The sequence below is a fragment of the Eubalaena glacialis genome, chromosome 16 (genome assembly GCF_028564815.1).
Source record: "Eubalaena glacialis isolate mEubGla1 chromosome 16, mEubGla1.1.hap2.+ XY, whole genome shotgun sequence".
In the NCBI taxonomy this organism is placed as follows: domain Eukaryota; kingdom Metazoa; phylum Chordata; class Mammalia; order Artiodactyla; family Balaenidae; genus Eubalaena; species Eubalaena glacialis.
In genome coordinates, this window is record NC_083731.1 from 14411154 (window position 1) to 14429384 (window position 18231).

The 18231-nt window shown below is 36.0% G+C and overlaps 1 protein-coding gene across 1 annotated transcript in view; it reads right to left on the minus strand.

Annotated features, from left to right (window-relative positions):
* Positions 1-18231, minus strand: part of DNAJC3 (DnaJ heat shock protein family (Hsp40) member C3) — an 85260-nt gene that overhangs the window by 47570 nt on the left and 19459 nt on the right. The window contains exons 2-4 of the mRNA XM_061170866.1: positions 17791-17901; positions 8819-8943; positions 6587-6661 (exon numbers count right to left, since the gene is read on the minus strand). Coding sequence (XP_061026849.1) covers positions 6587-6661; positions 8819-8943; positions 17791-17901 — 311 coding nt within the window. The remainder of the gene's footprint in view (positions 1-6586; positions 6662-8818; positions 8944-17790; positions 17902-18231) is intronic.

Here is an 18231-nt window from a genome sequence, read left to right on the forward strand (position 1 = left end):
GAATGGACTTGAGGATATGGGGAGGGGGAAGGGTAAGCTGGAACAAAGTGAGAGAGTGGCATGGACATACATACACTACCATATGTAAAATAGATGGCTAGTGGGAAGCAGCTGCATAGCACAGGGAGATCAGCTCGGTGCTTTGTGACCACCTAGAGGGGTGGGATAGGGAGGGTGGGAGGGAGGGAGACGCAAGAGGGAAGAGATATGGGGATATATGTATATGTATAACTGATTCATTTTGTTATAAAGCAGAAACTAACACACTATTGTAAAGCAATTATACTCCAATAAAGATGTTAAAAAATAATAATAAAAATAAATAAATGTATATAAAAAAAAAAAATAGAACTACCTACCATACAGCCCAGCAATCCCACTACTGGGCACATACCCTGAGAAAACCATAATTCAAAAAGAGTCACGTACCACAATGTTCATTGCAGCTCTATTTACAATAGCCAGGACATAGAAGAAACCTAAGTGTCCATCGACAGATGAATGGATAAAGAAGATGTAGCACATATATACAATGGAATATTACTCAACCATAAAAGGAAACAAAATTGAGTTATTTGTAGTGAGGTGGATGGATCTAGAGACTGTCATACAGAGTGAAGTAAGTCAGAAAGAGAAAAAACAAATACCATACGCTAACACATATATATGGAATCTTAAAAAAAAAAAAATTATTCTGAAGAACCTAGGGGCAGGACAGGAATAAAGACACAGAACATAGAGAATGGACTTGAGGACATGGGGAGTGGGAAGGGTAAGCTGGGACGAAGAGAGAGAGTGGCATGGACATATATACACTACCAAATGTAAAATAGATAGCTAGTGGGAAGCAGCCACATAGCACAGGGAGATCAGCTCGGTGCTTTGTGTCCACCTAGAGGGGTGGGATAGGGTGGGTGGGAGGGAGACGCAAGAGGGAGGAGATATGGGGATGTATGTATATGTATAGCTGATTCACTTTGTTATCCAGCAGAAACTAACAAACCATTGTAAAGCAATTATACTTCAATAAAGATGTTAAAAATAAATAAATAAAATAAAATAGATAACTAATGAGAACCTACTGTATAGCACAGGGAACTGTACTAAATGCTCTATGGTGACCTAAATGGGATGGAAATCCAAAAAAGAGGGGATATATGTATATGTATAGCTGATTCACTTTGCTGTACAGCAGAAACACAACACTGTAAAGCAACTATACTGCAATAAAAATTTTTATAAAAACAAAAAAACAAAATGTGGTGTGGAGATATACATACACACACACACACACACAATGGAATATTACTCAGCCATAAAAAGAATGAAATAATGCCATCTGCAGCCACATGGGTGGACCTAGAGGTTATCATATCAAGTGAAGTCAGACAGAGACAGTCAAATATCATATGATACCACTTACATGTGGAATCTAAAAAAATGATACAGATGAACTTATTTACAAGACAGAAATAGACTCACAGACATAGAAAACAAACTTATGGTTACCAAAGGGGATAGCGGTGGGAGGGGGGGGGATAAATTAGGAGTTTGGTATTCACGTATACACACTATTATACATAAAACAGATAAACAACAAGGACCTACTGTATAGCACAGGGAACTATATTCAATATCTTGTAATAACTTATAATGGCAAAGAATCTGAAAAAGGATATACACATGTATAACTGAATCCCTTTGCTGTACACCTGAAACTAACATAATTTTGTAAATTAACTATACTTCAATTTTAAAAATGGTTATAAAAAAACCAAAAACCCTGTAATAACTATGGGATGGGGACTTGAAAGAGGTAAGTTGCCCTCTAATCTACCCTACTCTAATCTAAAAACACCCCTATTTTGGTACCTCAAGTGAAAACAGCAGGTTGGTTGACTTCTGAGATGGCCCCCCTCCTAGAATTTATGCCTTTTGTGTCATCCCCTCCCCTAGAGTATGGGATAGAGCTGGTAACTCCTTTTAACAAACAGAACATGACAAAGGTGACAGGATGTCACTTCCCTGATTATGTACGAAACACTGTGACTTCCATCTTGCTGGCATTCTCTCTCTTGCTGGTAATCTCTTGCCTTCTCACTTGCTCACTTTGATGATGCAAGCCTGCCAAGCAGTGAGATGCTTTATGGAGAGGCCCAGGTAAGAAAGAATCAAGGGAAGCCTCTGGCCAATAGCTTGGAAGAAACCAAAGTCAGTCTAACAGCTCAAGAGGAACCAGCAGTGACCAGGCAGAGACCCAACCCCTCCTCAGGGGACTCCCACTCACACACATTTCCAAAGCACAAATGACCAATAAAGCTGATGCCCTTCAAAAAAAAAAAATCATCCTGCCAACAACCAAGTGAGTTTGGAAGCAATTCCTTCACCAACTAAGCCTTCAGATAACACTACAGCCCTATCTGGCACTCTGTAGCCTGTGAGAGACGCTAGAGCAGAGGACCCAACTAACCCTGTCCAAATTCCTGACCCCATGAACTGTGAGATCATAAATGCATGCTCTTCCTCCTTTAGGAAAGCCCTTTTTGACCCCAGACCCCCAACTCCCAGCACAGTTAGGTAACCCTATTGGTATGTTCCCACAGGCTCAATCATAGTACTTATCATATGCTATCCTAAGAGACTAGTTTTCTTTGTCAGCAACCCTCTAACACCTACCACTCTGACTTGCAAATATGCACTAAAACACTCACTGGACTAACGAATGACCACAGGCACTGGTTACAGGAGTCACTGATAGCTTGAAGACAAACTAAACCACCTAAGATCCTTTTCAGGACTACGACAACCAGTATGGACCTGAGGCGACCCTGTTTACAGGAGACCCTCTGGCAGCAGAGTAACCTCTACACTTAACAAATATGAAATTCTCATTGTAGCCCAAAAAGAGATTAAGCATATTCAAACTTCTGTTCCACGGTGTAAAATCTCTAACTGAATGTAGCTACCTGACTGTATACTGTTATTAGTAAGATGAAATCTTTATGGACTTTATAGACTGGTAAACTCTCTTAAATACCACAAAAAGCTCACTTAAGAACATAGAAAGAAAACAAATTATATATCATCTATATTCACAAATCATCAAAAAATAAAATATAAGAATTCTTTAATTGGCAAAGATAAAATATAGTCATAATATAAAATTTACCTTTTCAAACCATTTTATGGTACCAAACAATAAAGATTGGACCATGTCATCTATTCAATATCTATGCTTCACAATGAGGAAAATGAGGTCCTCAGAAGGTAAGAACTTCCCAAGGTAACTTTACAGTTCTCCTCCAAGAGGTAACCGATATTATCAGTTTCTTGCATATCTCTCCAAAGGCTTTTATCAATATACAAGCAAATACACGTTTTCTACTCTTTCTAATGCAAATGGCAACAAATGTTCTACACCATGCAGAACATATACACACGTTTGAGACCTGTGCCTACATTCCATAGGAATAGCCTTCAAACGATGCATACAGTAAAAAAATTAATAAACAGACCCTCAAAGCCAAGGAAGAAGAGCCTAAGGCTTCAGGAGCCATTTTATTTTTCTTTAATCATTTGTCTGCCTCAGTTAATCTTAAAATCTTATTTTGCAGAGAAGCAATTTTAGGCTTCTGATAACATTAGGAAGCCTCAAAATACCAACTGAAATAGGCATTCCTTTCATTTCTGGATTTTAAAAGTTCTCCATAATGGCTCTGGTATTCTAAACGGTCTTTGGTCAGGTTGGTCCATTTAGTTAGAAATGCACATGAGGAAGAACCATAGTTTTTAAACATGGGGGGGGGCCCTCAAAATATGTGTATTGGGATCCCATTTCTCAGAGATTTTTTTCCTAAAGGAACAATTTTCAAACAGCTTAAACAGTTTACAGCTCAAAGAGCTCAATTCAGACAGCTTGCAAGCTAATACCAGCCAATTCTAAGGAAATAGCTTGGTGTAGCTTGGTGTTGGAAGAGCCAGGCCAAAGGCTTTTTCCATCCAGTTTCCAGAGAACAGCCCCTATTCCAAAGCAATGGGCCAATCGCTAAACTGGTACAATTTCAGGAGAAACAGCCCTTGTCTCCGAAGGAATGGGCAGAAGGCTAGCCAGCTTCAATAAAACAGTCTGATCTGAAAATCAGACCAAAATGCCAAATGAGTACTCTCATACAGAACAAGGCCTTAACCAGTAAGACTAAACCTTAAAATAGATCCCAAATAAAGCCTGGAGAGTTTCAAATGCAAAGAGGGCATGAGTTGGGATCCACGAGAAAGATGTACCTTCAAATTCCAGGGTCAGTGAGAAAAGCAGTGAGCAACAATGGGCTCATTTATGGATAATGCACCTGTTTGCTTGCCAGCTCTGGAGCCTCTGGGAGTCTTCTCTGATCCCAAAAGTTGACCTAAAACAAATAGATTGCCAAATATTTCTCCAGCAAAGGTGTATTTATTTGGGATCAGCAAAGAACTGCAGTTTGGGGTCTGCGACCATGGCAAGCTATGTGCAAGTCCCCAGACAGCAAGGGAAGGAGAGCACTTTTATAGAGGGGAAAAGAAAGTTGGGAGGGCTGTAGTAAACAGAGTCCATGGCTTCTCATTCACTGAGTCCTTGCCAGGAAAGAAGAGGAAATAACCCAAATGTCTATCAACTGATGAATAGATGAATAAAATGCATCACACACATACCATGCAATACTCAGCAGTTAAAAGAAATAGCTAAGTGATATATGCAACCGTCTGCATGAATCTCCAGGGAATTATGCTGAATAAGAAAATTCCAAAAGGTTACATAACATTTGTGACCACGTATGTAACATTTTTCAAATGTCAAAATTTTAAAAACAAGTAACAAATTAGTGGTTGCCAGGAGTTATGAATGAGGGGCTGAAGCAGTATGGGAGGGAAGTGGGTGTGGTTATAAAAGGGCAACAGAAGGGATCCTTGTGGCAAGAGGACTGTTCAGTATCTTGACTGTGGTGATGGATAGAGGAAAAAGTGTATAGAATTAAATACACATAGCGAAATGAATATTAGTAAGACTGAGGAATCTGAATAGACTGGTAGATTATATCAATGTCAATATCCTGGCTGTAATATCATACTATAGTTTTAAAAGATGTTATCATTGGGAGAAACTGGGTATTGAGTAAAGGGTACACAGGACCTCTATGTATTATTAATTACAATTACATGGGCATCTACAATTATCTCAATAAAGATTTCAATTAAAAAGAAAATAGCATTCAATACAGATGCACATTCTCATGGAAGAACCCTATAACAATCATAGCAAGGGCGGTTTTAAGAACACACTAGCAGAAGCACGACTGTCAGAGGACAATCAAAAGTGTAAAGTTTCATGAAAGTCCCCTTCTTATTTCTGAGAGGTTTTAATATTGATGACAGAAAAGACATTAACTCAAGACATAGCCACACTTTTCCAAAAGGATATATCCAATACCCAGTAGGGACTAATTTGTGATAAAGCTTTATTCTAAATTGTGGTATTTCTAAAAGGCTACTCTAGCCTTTGTAACTGGAAAAGAATTCTAAGTAATAGATTTAAGCATTTGTTAAGAAGAAGGAAACACATTCTTATGTTGTATCACTCATCCATTTAACAAATTTTTACACAACACTTGCTGTGTACGAAGGACCAGGGCTAGGGAAAGGTCACTCCAGCACTTTACCTCCCCATCACCTGTCCTTCAGCCTCCTCTCTAACAAGTTCCCACGTAGCAGGGTAGATTAGATAAACAGAAAATGACATCGAATTTTATTAAGACCATGAGATAGTTTCTGATTCAATACAATTAACTTCTAATGTATTCTGGATTTGTCTGCATATGTCTGAATTTTATGACAAAGGTTATGAAAACATTAAAAATTTTAGTTTTATTTTCATAGTGGTTATCATCATGGTAACTAAGCATTTTGATAAACTACAAAAATGCAAATAATGAACAATGGGAGATACATATATATATACATAGACACACCTTTTCTAGACCACTCCAGAATCATATCCACGTGGAACAAAAAAGCAGGTCTTAAAACAAGTCCCATGAGGGCATAAAGACATTATCCAGCTGTCTCTCTTCAAATCCTTTTTCAGGATATAACCCCTTCAATTACATGTAATCTGTAACACTTCCCCCAACAAATCCAAAACACTTTATACTTTGTAAAGTAGCCATGTGGGTGATTGCAAAATTTCCTTTTAAGATCTGTTTCATTATTCCTTTCAAATCAAATAAAGGGTTTCCCAAGTCACTCAGGCAACTTTTAGAATAGCTCAGCTGACATCTTTAGATTCTCATGGAGGACAAAGCAGAACATGAGCTATATAAACTGAGTTAGGATTACTTATCTATTCCATACACTTTACCTTCCATCTGTTAAAGTGATTCTTTGATGCCAGCCACTAAATATTAATTCAGGAACTATGAATCTTACACACACAAATCAAATGATTTTCCCTTTCAGGTATAAAGTGATTATTAAATGTCTTAATATAAAAAAATAAGTTCAGTATGTTCACTCAAAATATCTTCACAGAGCCACATACAAATTGAACTTAACTTACCACTTTTTTAAAATCATCTTCTGCTTCATCAAGTTTTCCTTGTTTGAGTAACAAGTGACCTCTCTGTAATCTTGCCTAGAAAAACAAAAAAAAGAGTATACTGAGTACTATGCATTTCTAAATTTTCTTTAAACACAAAGAATAAAACTAAATAAGCTAATGAAATATTAATGAAATATTAATTTTTCCTATGCCCATTTGACTTCACACTCTGAGAATAATTCCTGGAACCAATGAATGTATATAAATTTTGTTAAAGTATGCTTCCTTTAAATATACTTTTTACTATATCAAAAAAAAAAAAAAAATGAAAACATGTGTCCTCACAAAATCTTGGACATGAATGTTCATAGCAATAGCCAAAAAGTAGAAACAAACCAAACTAATAAATCAATAAGCAAATGTGATATGTCCATACAATGGAATATAATTCAGCCATAAAAAGGTATGAACTACTGAAACATACTACAATATGGATGAAACTTGAAAACATTATGCTAAGTGAAAGAAGTCAGACACAAAAGGCAACATATTGTATGATTTCATTTACATGAAATATCCAAGTCAGACAAATCCATAGAGACAGAAGGTGCCAGGGGCTAGGACATAAAAATGGGAGGTGACTCCTAGTGGGTACAGTGTTTCTTTGGGGGGGGGGTGATAAAAATGCTCTGGAACTAGATAATGACGATGCTTGCAGAACCTTATGAATATACTAAAAACTGCTGAATTGCACACTTTAAAAAAGGGTGAGGGGACTTCCCTGGTGGCGCAGTGGACAAGACTCTGCGCTCCCAATGCAGGGGGCCCAGATTCGATCCCTGGTCAGGGAACTAGATCCCATATGCATGCCGCAACTAAGAGTTAACATGCCGCAACTAAGGAGCCGCCTGCCGCAACTAAGGAACCCACGTGCCCCAACTAAGGAGCCGGTGAGCTGCAACTAAGACCTGATGCAACCAAATAAATAAATATTAAAAAATGGTCACATTCTTTTAAAAAAAAAAAAGGGTGAATTTGATGATATGTGAGTTATATCTCACTTAAAAAGTACTTTAAGCCATCATAATAACTTTTTACCACTATAATAAAAGTTGTTATAATTTGGGACCTTACCAATCAAAGCTCTGGAAATAGCTTTTTTTTTTTTTTTTTTTATTAACTCTTAATGCACATATTTACCCCAGTATAACCAGAATAACAATGCCTCTTCCTTTTAACATCCATCAATCATCTCTGATATTCCTCTTCTAATGCGCATAATCCCATCTCTTCCAAGAATACCAACTCTCTGATGATCAATGTCTACCATAAGACAGAAACCACACCAATATTCTACTAAAACTTATATATTACTTTTACAGTACTTAAAAATTTCCCTAATCCTCTATAAAATGCATCAACACACATAAAAAGCAAGATTAAAGCCACTTCAACTAGCTAATAAGTACTATAATACTAGGAAAATGAGCTACTTAACCTCTGTGGAAGGTTATGCTTAGCTGGGTAGAGTAATAAAGAAAAATTTGACACCTGTGAATTCCATCTTAAAATAATAGTAATATTTCAAACCAAATATTCACCCATATCTAATCAATCATCTCGAATACTTTCTGGATTATGGCAGGACATAAACAATAAGTAAATTACCAAATTAATTTTGAAACAATATAACTGGGTCCTATTATTTTAAGCTATTACAGTGACCTGCCAATTGTCAAGATATCCTACTAGACCATAAATTCCTCCACTTCTGAAGCTTGAGTGTTGGTTCAGGGCAGGACTCTTGTCTAATTCAGCACTGTATTCTCATCACAAACCACTGCTTAATTAAGCCACCCCCTCTTCTTTATTCTTCCCACTACAGCCTTAATTGAAACTGTCATCAGTCACCTGACAGCCTCTTAGTTCAACAGTCTCTTAATCAGCTCATTTCTCAGCCTCACATCTTGCCCTACACTCCATCCTCCACACAGATATCTTTCTAAACCACAAAGCTAACATCACTACCAAGCTTCTAAAAATCACCTAATGTACCCACTCCACTGTGCCTCCCTCACACAGGCCTTTGATTCCAGGGACTGAGTTTCTCTTGTTGCCCAGTCCGCTACATCAGAGTGGCTTTCTACATCCTCCAGCTACGCCTAGCATGCCAGTCTTCACCTTAAGAAACAAATCACCTCTTCCGAGTTTCCTTAAATTTTCCTTTAAAGAAAATTTAGATGAACTTACTGCAGTGAAATCCATCTTCAATTCAATCACTTTAGTTAAATCAGGAAGTGCTGCTTTTGATTTGCCCATAGCTAAGAAGACAGTAGCTCTCCGATAATAAGCAATATAGTTATCAGGGTCACCATCTGAAAATTAAAATAATAAATATTAACTCTCAGTACTTTATTCAAAAAACCAAGTCATCTGAACAGTATTAGAGTTTGCAATTCTACTAGGAAAGGCATTAAGAAAAGAATTTCTTCATCAATACGGGGTCATTTTGCCTAGCAAGATCACTGCAAATAAACCCAGAACAGAGGCTCAGCAAACTGTAGCCTCTGAGCCAAAAACAACCCACAGACTTCAAGTTAAGAATGTTTTTTACACTTTTAAAGAGTTGTCAAAAAAATAGCAAAATATGCAACAGACACTACATGGCTGCAAAGATTAAAACATTTATTATCTGGTCCCTTAGGGAAAAAGTTTGCCTACCTTTGGTCTAGAATATTAACTATATTCAACTCTTAACTTTTGTAAGTATCCAATTCTGTTTGCAGTTCTGTTTGTCTTTGTTGAAATTTTCTTAAGTGAAATTCTGATTGAGAATATGGACTTTGCACTTACAGGATTTTAGAAAATTACAGACTTCCATTTAAACTGATATATTGAATGTGCAACTGCTCTCTCCCAAACTCCAACTAAAATGGCAGTGAAGAAATAAAGGTGCAGACCATGGGACGAAGGAGAATGGAAAAGACAGTGAGACCAGAGAGTAAGGCTAGAGTCGTTAACAATATCTGAAGGAAGGAAAGCAGACAGATGAGTTAGGTGCTTGAACTAACTCTACTCTGCTCAGCACCTACAAAATGCGGGAAGGAGTAAATTCAATTAGAAGTAAACCTCATGCTGCCAAACAATCCTTCTAAAAAGCAATATATATATATATTTTTTTTCTTAAAAATGATCTTGACCAAATCCAGTCATGTACCTTAAAAAAATAAATATTTATGCATACCGATATTCATTACCATAAGATTTACAACTAAAATTCCCTAAAAGTTCTATCCCTGAAGGTCTTATCATTTGCAAAACATTACAATATGGGAACCTATATGGCAGGATAGTATATAATCATTCAAAATTATGATTTTAAGGAGTTGTTAATGGCATTGAAAACTACCTGAAGTACCGCTGGGGGGGAGATAAGGCAGGAAGAGAAAATAGGCTATAAAACCATATATGAAAGAAGATACACAAATGGCCAATAAGCACATGAAAAGATGCTCAACATCACTAATCATTAGGAAAATGCAAATCAAAACCACATTGAGATACCACTTCATACCCATTAGGATAAGAAAGAAAGGGGAGAAAAAGAAGACAGAAAGGGAGAAGGAAAGGAAAGAAGGAAAGAAAGAAAGAAAGAAAGAGAAAAAGAAAAGGAAAAGAAAGGGAAAGAAGAAGGAGAACGGGAGAATGGGAGACAGAAAGAAAAGAAGGAAGGAAGGAAGGGAGGGAGGGAGGGAGGGAGAATTAGTAAGAGCGTGGAGAAATTGGAGCCCTGTGTGCACTGCTGGAGGGAATGTAAACTGGTGTGGCTGCTGTGAAACACAATATGGAGGTTCCTTACACATTGAACACAGAATCACCCTATGAACCACCAATTCTACTTCTGAGTACACATATCCGAAAGAAATGAAAGCTGACTGCCAAGACATGGAAGCAACCTAAGTGTCCATCAGCAGATGAATGGATAAAGAAGATGTCGTGTATATATATACAATGGGATATTAGCCATAAAAATGAATGAAATTTTGCCATTTATAGCAACATGGATGGACTTGGAGGGCATTATGTAAGTGAAATAAGTCAGATGGAAAATGACAAATACTGTATGATATCACTTATATGTGGGATCTAAAAACTACAACAAACTAGTGAATATAACAAAAAAAAGAAGCAGACTCACAGATATAGGGAATGAGCTGGTGGTTACCAGTGGGGGGAGGGAAAAGGGGAGGGGCAATATAGGGGTAGGGGATTAAGAGGCACAAAATATTAGGTATAAGTTACAAGGATATATTGTACAATATGAGGAATATAGCCGATATTTTATAACTAGAAATGAAGTATAACCTTTAAAAAAAAAGAATTGAAAGCTGATATTTGTACACCCATATTCACAGTGACATTATTCACAATAGCCCAAAGGTGGAAACAACCTAAATGTCCATCGGTGGATGAGTGGATAAATAAAATGTGGTATATACATACAATGGAATATTATTCAGCCTTAAAAAAGGAATGGAATTCTGATAAATGCTACATTACAGATGAACCCTGAAGACATTATCCTAAGTGAAATAAGCCAGACACAAAAAGACAAATATTGTACAATTCTACTTCTATGAGGTACCTGGAGTAGTCAAATTTATAGAGACAGAAATTAGAATGGTGGTTGCCAAGGAAGGACTGAGAAGAGACGGGGATCAGAAATGGGGAACAACGGTTTAATGGGTATAGAGCTTCAGTCTGGGATGATGAAAAAGTTCTGGAGATGGATGGTGGTAATGGTTGCACAACAATGTGAATGCACTTAATGCCACTGAACTACGTGCTTAAAAATGGTTAAAATGGTAAATTTTGTTATGTATATTTTACTACAATAAAAAAAAGTAAAAGAATGAGGCAGTTAGGGGGAAAAAAGGACTATTTTTGAAAAAATAAGAGAATTGGGCATTTTAACAATATAAGACTTCTTCTCCTTAAATCTAAAACAAAAACAAAAAATCTATGTATGTTCCCAGCTAAGCATCACTGAACTTTCTTCCTTGATCAATTTCCCTTGGAAGGTAAGGAAAAAAGAGCAAAGTCAGTAGCCTTTGCTACTGACTTTGTGGGAAATACAGGTTATTTCCCACAAAAATTGTAATTAGCTTGAAGAAAGAGTAAGAAACAGAGGAACTATATTTAGAGCATACCAGCCATATATAATATTTTTGGTTCAGTTCATATTTGATTTAGAATGTGCAATAAATGTAAAATATATGGCACTTGGTCAGCATAACTGGCCATAAGAATGATTTGACATCTAAGAATTAATGAAACTTACAGTGACTGCATCTGAAAGCAGAAGGAAATTCACTTCAGGTCAACAGTAGTTACATGGGCAGAGACTGGATTTTCTTCTTTATATAGTTCATATACATATTCCAAAATGTTTCACAATGAACATGGATTACTTTTATATTCATTAATTTTAAAAAAGTTACCCACTCCTAGGCATGTATCTGGAGAAAAACATGGTTCAAAAGGATACATGCACCCCAATGTTCATTGCAGCGCTGTTTACAATAGCCAAGATGTGGAAGCAACCTAAATGTCCATCAACAGATGAATGGATAAAGAAGATGTGGTACATATATACAATGGTATACTTCTCAGCCATTAAAAAGGATGAAATAATGCCATTTGCAGCAACATGGATGGACCTAGAGATTATCATACTAAGTGAAGTTAAGTCAGAGAGAGAAAGACAAATATATGATATTGCTTATACGAAGAATCTAAAAAAAAAAAAAAAGAACACAAATGAACTTATTTACGAAACAGAAAGAGACTCACAGTCTTAGAGAACAAACTTATGGTTACCAGGGGGGAGGAGTGGGGTGGGAGGGGGAGGAGTGGGGTGGGAGGGGGAGGGATAGATTGGGATTGACATGTACACACTGCTATATTTAAAATAGATAACCAACAGGGACCTACTGTATAGCACAGGGAATTCTGCTCAATATTCTGTAATAACCTAAACGGGAAAAGAATTTAAAAAAGAAGAGATACATGTATATGTATAACTGAATCACCTTGCTGTACACCTTAAACTAACACAACATTGTTAATCAATTATACTCCAATATAAAATAAAAATTAAAAAAAAGAAAAAAAAAGTTAAGTTCTCCATGACTTATTTTACACTAATTGAAAAATAAGAAATACTAGAAACGACATGATTTAAGGCCTAGAGTTTACACCACACATCTTCATATATCCAAATCCTACTCCATCTCTGAGGCACAGCTCAAATGACTTGATTACACATGTGAAAATAAACCTTCCATTACTTTGGTTTCCATAACACTCTATAATATATATCTCCCACAGCACCTAACACTTATCACTACCTCCTGATATCAATTATTTATATGCTTACCTCACTCTAGAAAAAAATACATTCCTTGAGTGAATTCATTTTTCGTGTCTCTATAGCACCTTGTAATCAAATGAGAGGAAAGGAAACAAATTCCTGATAACTCCAACAAGGGACACTCCCACGTCCACTCAACACCGAGACCTGCCAGGAATAAGCCAGGGACCCAGAGAAGTCAGCACAGACATGGCTCTCAAAGAGACGTGCCTCACCAGGACACTCAGATCATCTCCCCCACGAAATGAGCAATGGCATTTTCAAAAACAGGTGTTGCTTATTTTGAATACAGTATGACCCTCTTTCAAGAAAAGAAGAATGCTTATTGCTGGCTTTGGGCATTTTATCAAGAAAGCACCTTCAGCAAAAATTGCAATGGACTTCTATTTGGAAAAAACCTGACCATTTCAGTCTATGTAGAAAAACCTCCAAAGATTAAGTATGACAAAGCTTTTTATTAAGTATTTGATTATACATACATAAAAAATGTCTATATAAAGTATTTCTGGGGCACTCACTTTCACTTATTTTACTATTCAGTTTTTAGGTATTTTTAAGATATGAAATGGGATTGGAACCCCAATTTATAACACTGAACTTATAAAAATAAGGAATCAGATGTCAATGGTTCAACCTATGAATCAAGAATCAATGTGCTTAGTGGTATAGGGTCACTTGAATGGCAAATATCAAAATAGCCTTCCCTGGCCCTTCATCTTAAAATACCATCAGTTCCCAGAACTAGTGTCCATTCCTATATCATTATGCAGGAAGTAGCAACTGAACAAGAATTGGTTTAAGAAACTCATGCTTAGTTTCTCACAATACAAGATTTGATAACCTTGAAAATAATCACTTTTCCTATTATCCATCCAAATATGATACAGTTTATTATTTAAATTATATGCAAGTCTACATCTGCAAACACTAGACTTCATTTGGAAACATGTCAGTCAAATTGTTATACTAGTTTATTCAAAATTTGAATATGAGAAATGAATTTAAGGTGTAATCCTAAAACTATCAAACAATTCAAATGTGAGAAAATTAGCCCTAATAAAGAAAATACAACTACTATCTGGAGAAAAACATCAGAAAGCCAATTACGAATGATTCTGTAAATGGTGGCAGCGGGGTGAACACCAACCTTGCAGAGGTACAGAGGTTCATTCTGCTCCCAGCGAACCCAACTCTACCCCCCTTCATTCATTCAAACTTTTACTGAGCACCACCAGAGACTAAAACAATAATAGTAATAACAATAATAAGATAGTGCTTATCCTTAAGAAGTTCACAATCTTCTGAACTGGAATGTGACCTTTGACGGTCACTAGAATACTCTGAGTCCTTTTGTGTAAATGTGAATAGTAATGTCCATCCCCATTTCACAAGTAAAGTTCAAATGCGATAAGAAAGCACCACGATATGTTTAAGTACCAAATGAATGAAGCCACGGATTTTTTTTTGACTTAGCCAGATTATGTTAAGTGTGATACCGGTTATCTTACCAAGCAATTGGAGAAACCTATCATTTCATTCATGCCCACCATTTAATCCACCACTTTAGACATTCATTCATGCCAGATACACCTAAGACATTCTGTAAGGTCTACCAAAGAAATGTTTCAGACCCTAGGACTCTTTATCCCCTTAAGACCATGCTGTAGAAATGAGAGGCAGGGCATCCTCACACCTGCACTGTGGTTTTCTCTGATGATAAAATCTCTAAACAAAACCTGTGTCTGACTACGTCATAATAGTGAAATAGATGCAACTGTTTCAGAAGACTATTTAGAAAGTGATACCAACACTCTTCATTAAATCACACTGTTTCCAACAGATCAAGAGTATTTAAGTTCCAAATCTTAAAACTCCTGCCAAAAAATATTTATACACCAGATGCAAAGAAATTTCAAACCAAATCACCAATAGATCTGTACTACAATTATTTGTGTTGCTATTGAGTTTTAATACATAAACCTTTTATTGTGTAAAAATGTAATTATCAAACATACCATGCCTAAGTAATATTCAAAATGTAACCAAGTAATTTTTCAAAAATGAAAATGGGAAAAGGGTGTCACAGCCATAAATAATGTCAGCTATAACATTATAATAAAAAATGAGTCATTGATATGCCCAATGCCACTAGCCAAATTCTATTACAAACTCTAACATCAATTTCTAATCACAGGAAAAGTTAAAGAGATAAAGTACATTACAAAATTCAGAAGTTGGGAAGTATAAACATTTAATGAATTTTTTACAGTCAGTTTAAAGCAATGTACTAAAATATGGGTGATATTTTACCACAAAAAATTATTGTACATTTTACAGTAGCACAGCTCTTTGATCTACTGCAGTAACTAGAGTAACTGCATAACTTATTAGTCTAGAAGTCAGGAGACCTGGACTAATTCACTGTTAGCAAGAGGCTCTCACTAACTCACTGGGTTACCTGAAGCAGTAAACATGGCCATACTAAATTGGATGTTTGGTAAATGAGACAATTGAAATAGAAGATCTACAGTTCTTTTCTGATAAACAAACATCTCATAAGAGACTCAATAGGCCATGACACCCCATCACTACCTACTGTATACTCCCGTCAACTACAATTTAAACTCTATTTTCTATGGTTAGTTATTTTACATAAACTAAAATGATGAATATCTCAAACTACACAGGTCTTCCTCAAATTACGGTAAGTGTACCATTTGAGAACTACTGTTACTTGCCAAAGTATGATGAACAAAATGACATTGCTATTTGAATTCTGAAGGCACTAGCAGTGTCTCACTTTTTCCCTTTACTGAATTTCACAAATAAATTACCACGTTTTAGCTTTACTAATTTACGTCTTTCAGTGCAGACAATAATATATTATTGGGTATTTTTGGGGAAGAGCCATCTCTAGAATTCTTGTATGGCAGTGAAGCTAACAAAAAATAGGCAGTCATTTTAAACGACGTTAACAATATGCCACAGCCCTTAACATTCTTATTAATTTGTGAGATTAAAGAAAGCAAATAATAAAGTATAAAATAAGTAGAAGGTATATGTTTCTGCAAATATGCTCATGGTAGCAAGGAAGAATCAGTTTTGTTTTTTTTTTTAAGACATGCTTTATCTAAGACAATAACTGAAAAAATGTTAATTACTGTGCTGCAGCACTGAAGACAACTCAAATCACCAGAGAAAGTGTGGACTTAGGAATGACCCGGTCACACAGTATATGGTCTCCAGCAAAAAGTAACTACTGCAAATTGTGCCAATTAACTACAACTTTCCAAGGTGAGCTAGTCACTGAAATGAAAAAACCTTCCTCTTAGAAGCTCCACATAGTTAAGAAAACCCTATTAACATATTAAATTTGTTTTTAGAAAAGTCTTAATTTTCGAAGATACAGTATTTCTATATACCTTACACATGTGATTGTCCCCTATTTTCAAAGAAATCTTTATATACATTTCTCTCATCTTCATAGAAAGTCCTTTTTTGGGTGGCAGAGTGAAACTGCTGGCAATATGCAGGTCACTTCTTTAAGCCTACACTTTCTTACATAACTTGACCAATGTCACAGAATTATCAAGTGGCAAAGCCAAGATTAAAATCTAGGTTTCCTATTATTCCAGAGAGCTAGTAACATCAGTAATAAAAATCTAAGTTCAAGAAAAAGCATGAAGAAAAATATCACCAAACCAAAACCTAACTACTTTTTGCTTATATAGTAAGTTACAACAATAGAATAATTCTTCTGGTGAGCAGAACTATATCTTATTAAAAATACACTACTCATTACTCTGCAGGTTGACTTGTCACTCTTAACCATCCCAAATAAAGGTGAGTATATATAAGTAAATAAAAAAGGAATGAGGAATATCGATATCAAAAAGCTTTAGCAAAGAAGTTTATGTAGTGACTCATAAGAAAACCCTCTAAGACCTCATTCACAACCTATTTACTCTGGTCATCTTGTTTCTCACAGTCCCAACGGATTACACACTGCAAAGATAGTTGATGCTACAGACAGACACAAGTGAGCAATAAAAAGCAACAGCCTAAGGGGTAGAGAGAGTCTGACCAACAATCAACAGGAGATGAACTGCAGGATCCCCCAAGGGCCTCAAAGTAACTATTATACGGATGATCTCAAATCATCAAGAAAATTAAAACTGTATTCAGTGAAATCTGCTTAAGGAGGCAGAAAAATATATACAGTCGGCCCTCTGTACCTACAGGTTCCACAACCACAGATAGAAAATATTCGGGAAAAAATTCACCGCGCAACTATTCACATACCATTTGCATTACATTTACAACTATTTACATAGTATTTGCACTACATTATGTATTATAAGTAATCTAGAGATGATTTAAAGTATACAGGAGGATGTGTGTAGGTTACATGCAAATACTACACTATTTTATATAAGGGACTCGAGTATCCACAGGTTTTAGCATCCGAGGGGGCCCTGGAACCAATCCTGTGAGGATATCTAGGGATGACTATAATACACTGAGAAAAGTGTTCTGACAAAATTATCTTGAATTTTTCTTAGTACTTAATAGTTGTAAGTCTCAATTATGCGGAAAAATCTTATGTTAGATACGTATGTATTCAAATATTGTGCTTTTATTAATCTATTTCACCCAGAACCCTGTAAATATTTTAAAATATTTTATTTAAACAATAAACAATATTTATTTTAAACGTTATCCCAAAAAAGAGCTATAAATTAGAATTCACTAAGATGGCCACTGAGTGTTTTGGTTCTGAGATACAAACCTACTGCAGCATGAAACTGAGATAAGGCATCAGCTAGCTGTCCAGCTGCAAGTAGTTTCTTGCCCAATTCAAGATGTTTGTCAACATCTGCATTTACTCCACATTCAGCACCTAAAAACAAATAAAAAAATAATAAATTAACTTTCCACGAACCAAGACTTAATTCTAAAGAATAAAATGTTAAAAATATAGTTGTCTGCCTCCATCATTTACTTAGATGAGAAAAGTCACAGAAGCTGAAAAGCGACCTAGAGAAAGTAACAATAAAGTACAAATGGTGTTACATTTTATACAGTAGAAGCCACCCAAAAATATACCCATATCGACCTAGTTAGTCAAAAGAATGTACCCAGTCTACAAAATGCAAGGAAAACTGCCTAACACAGTAACTAGCAAAAATATTTATAATTTGTTGTTCAACAACAAAAGTAGAATTGCTTT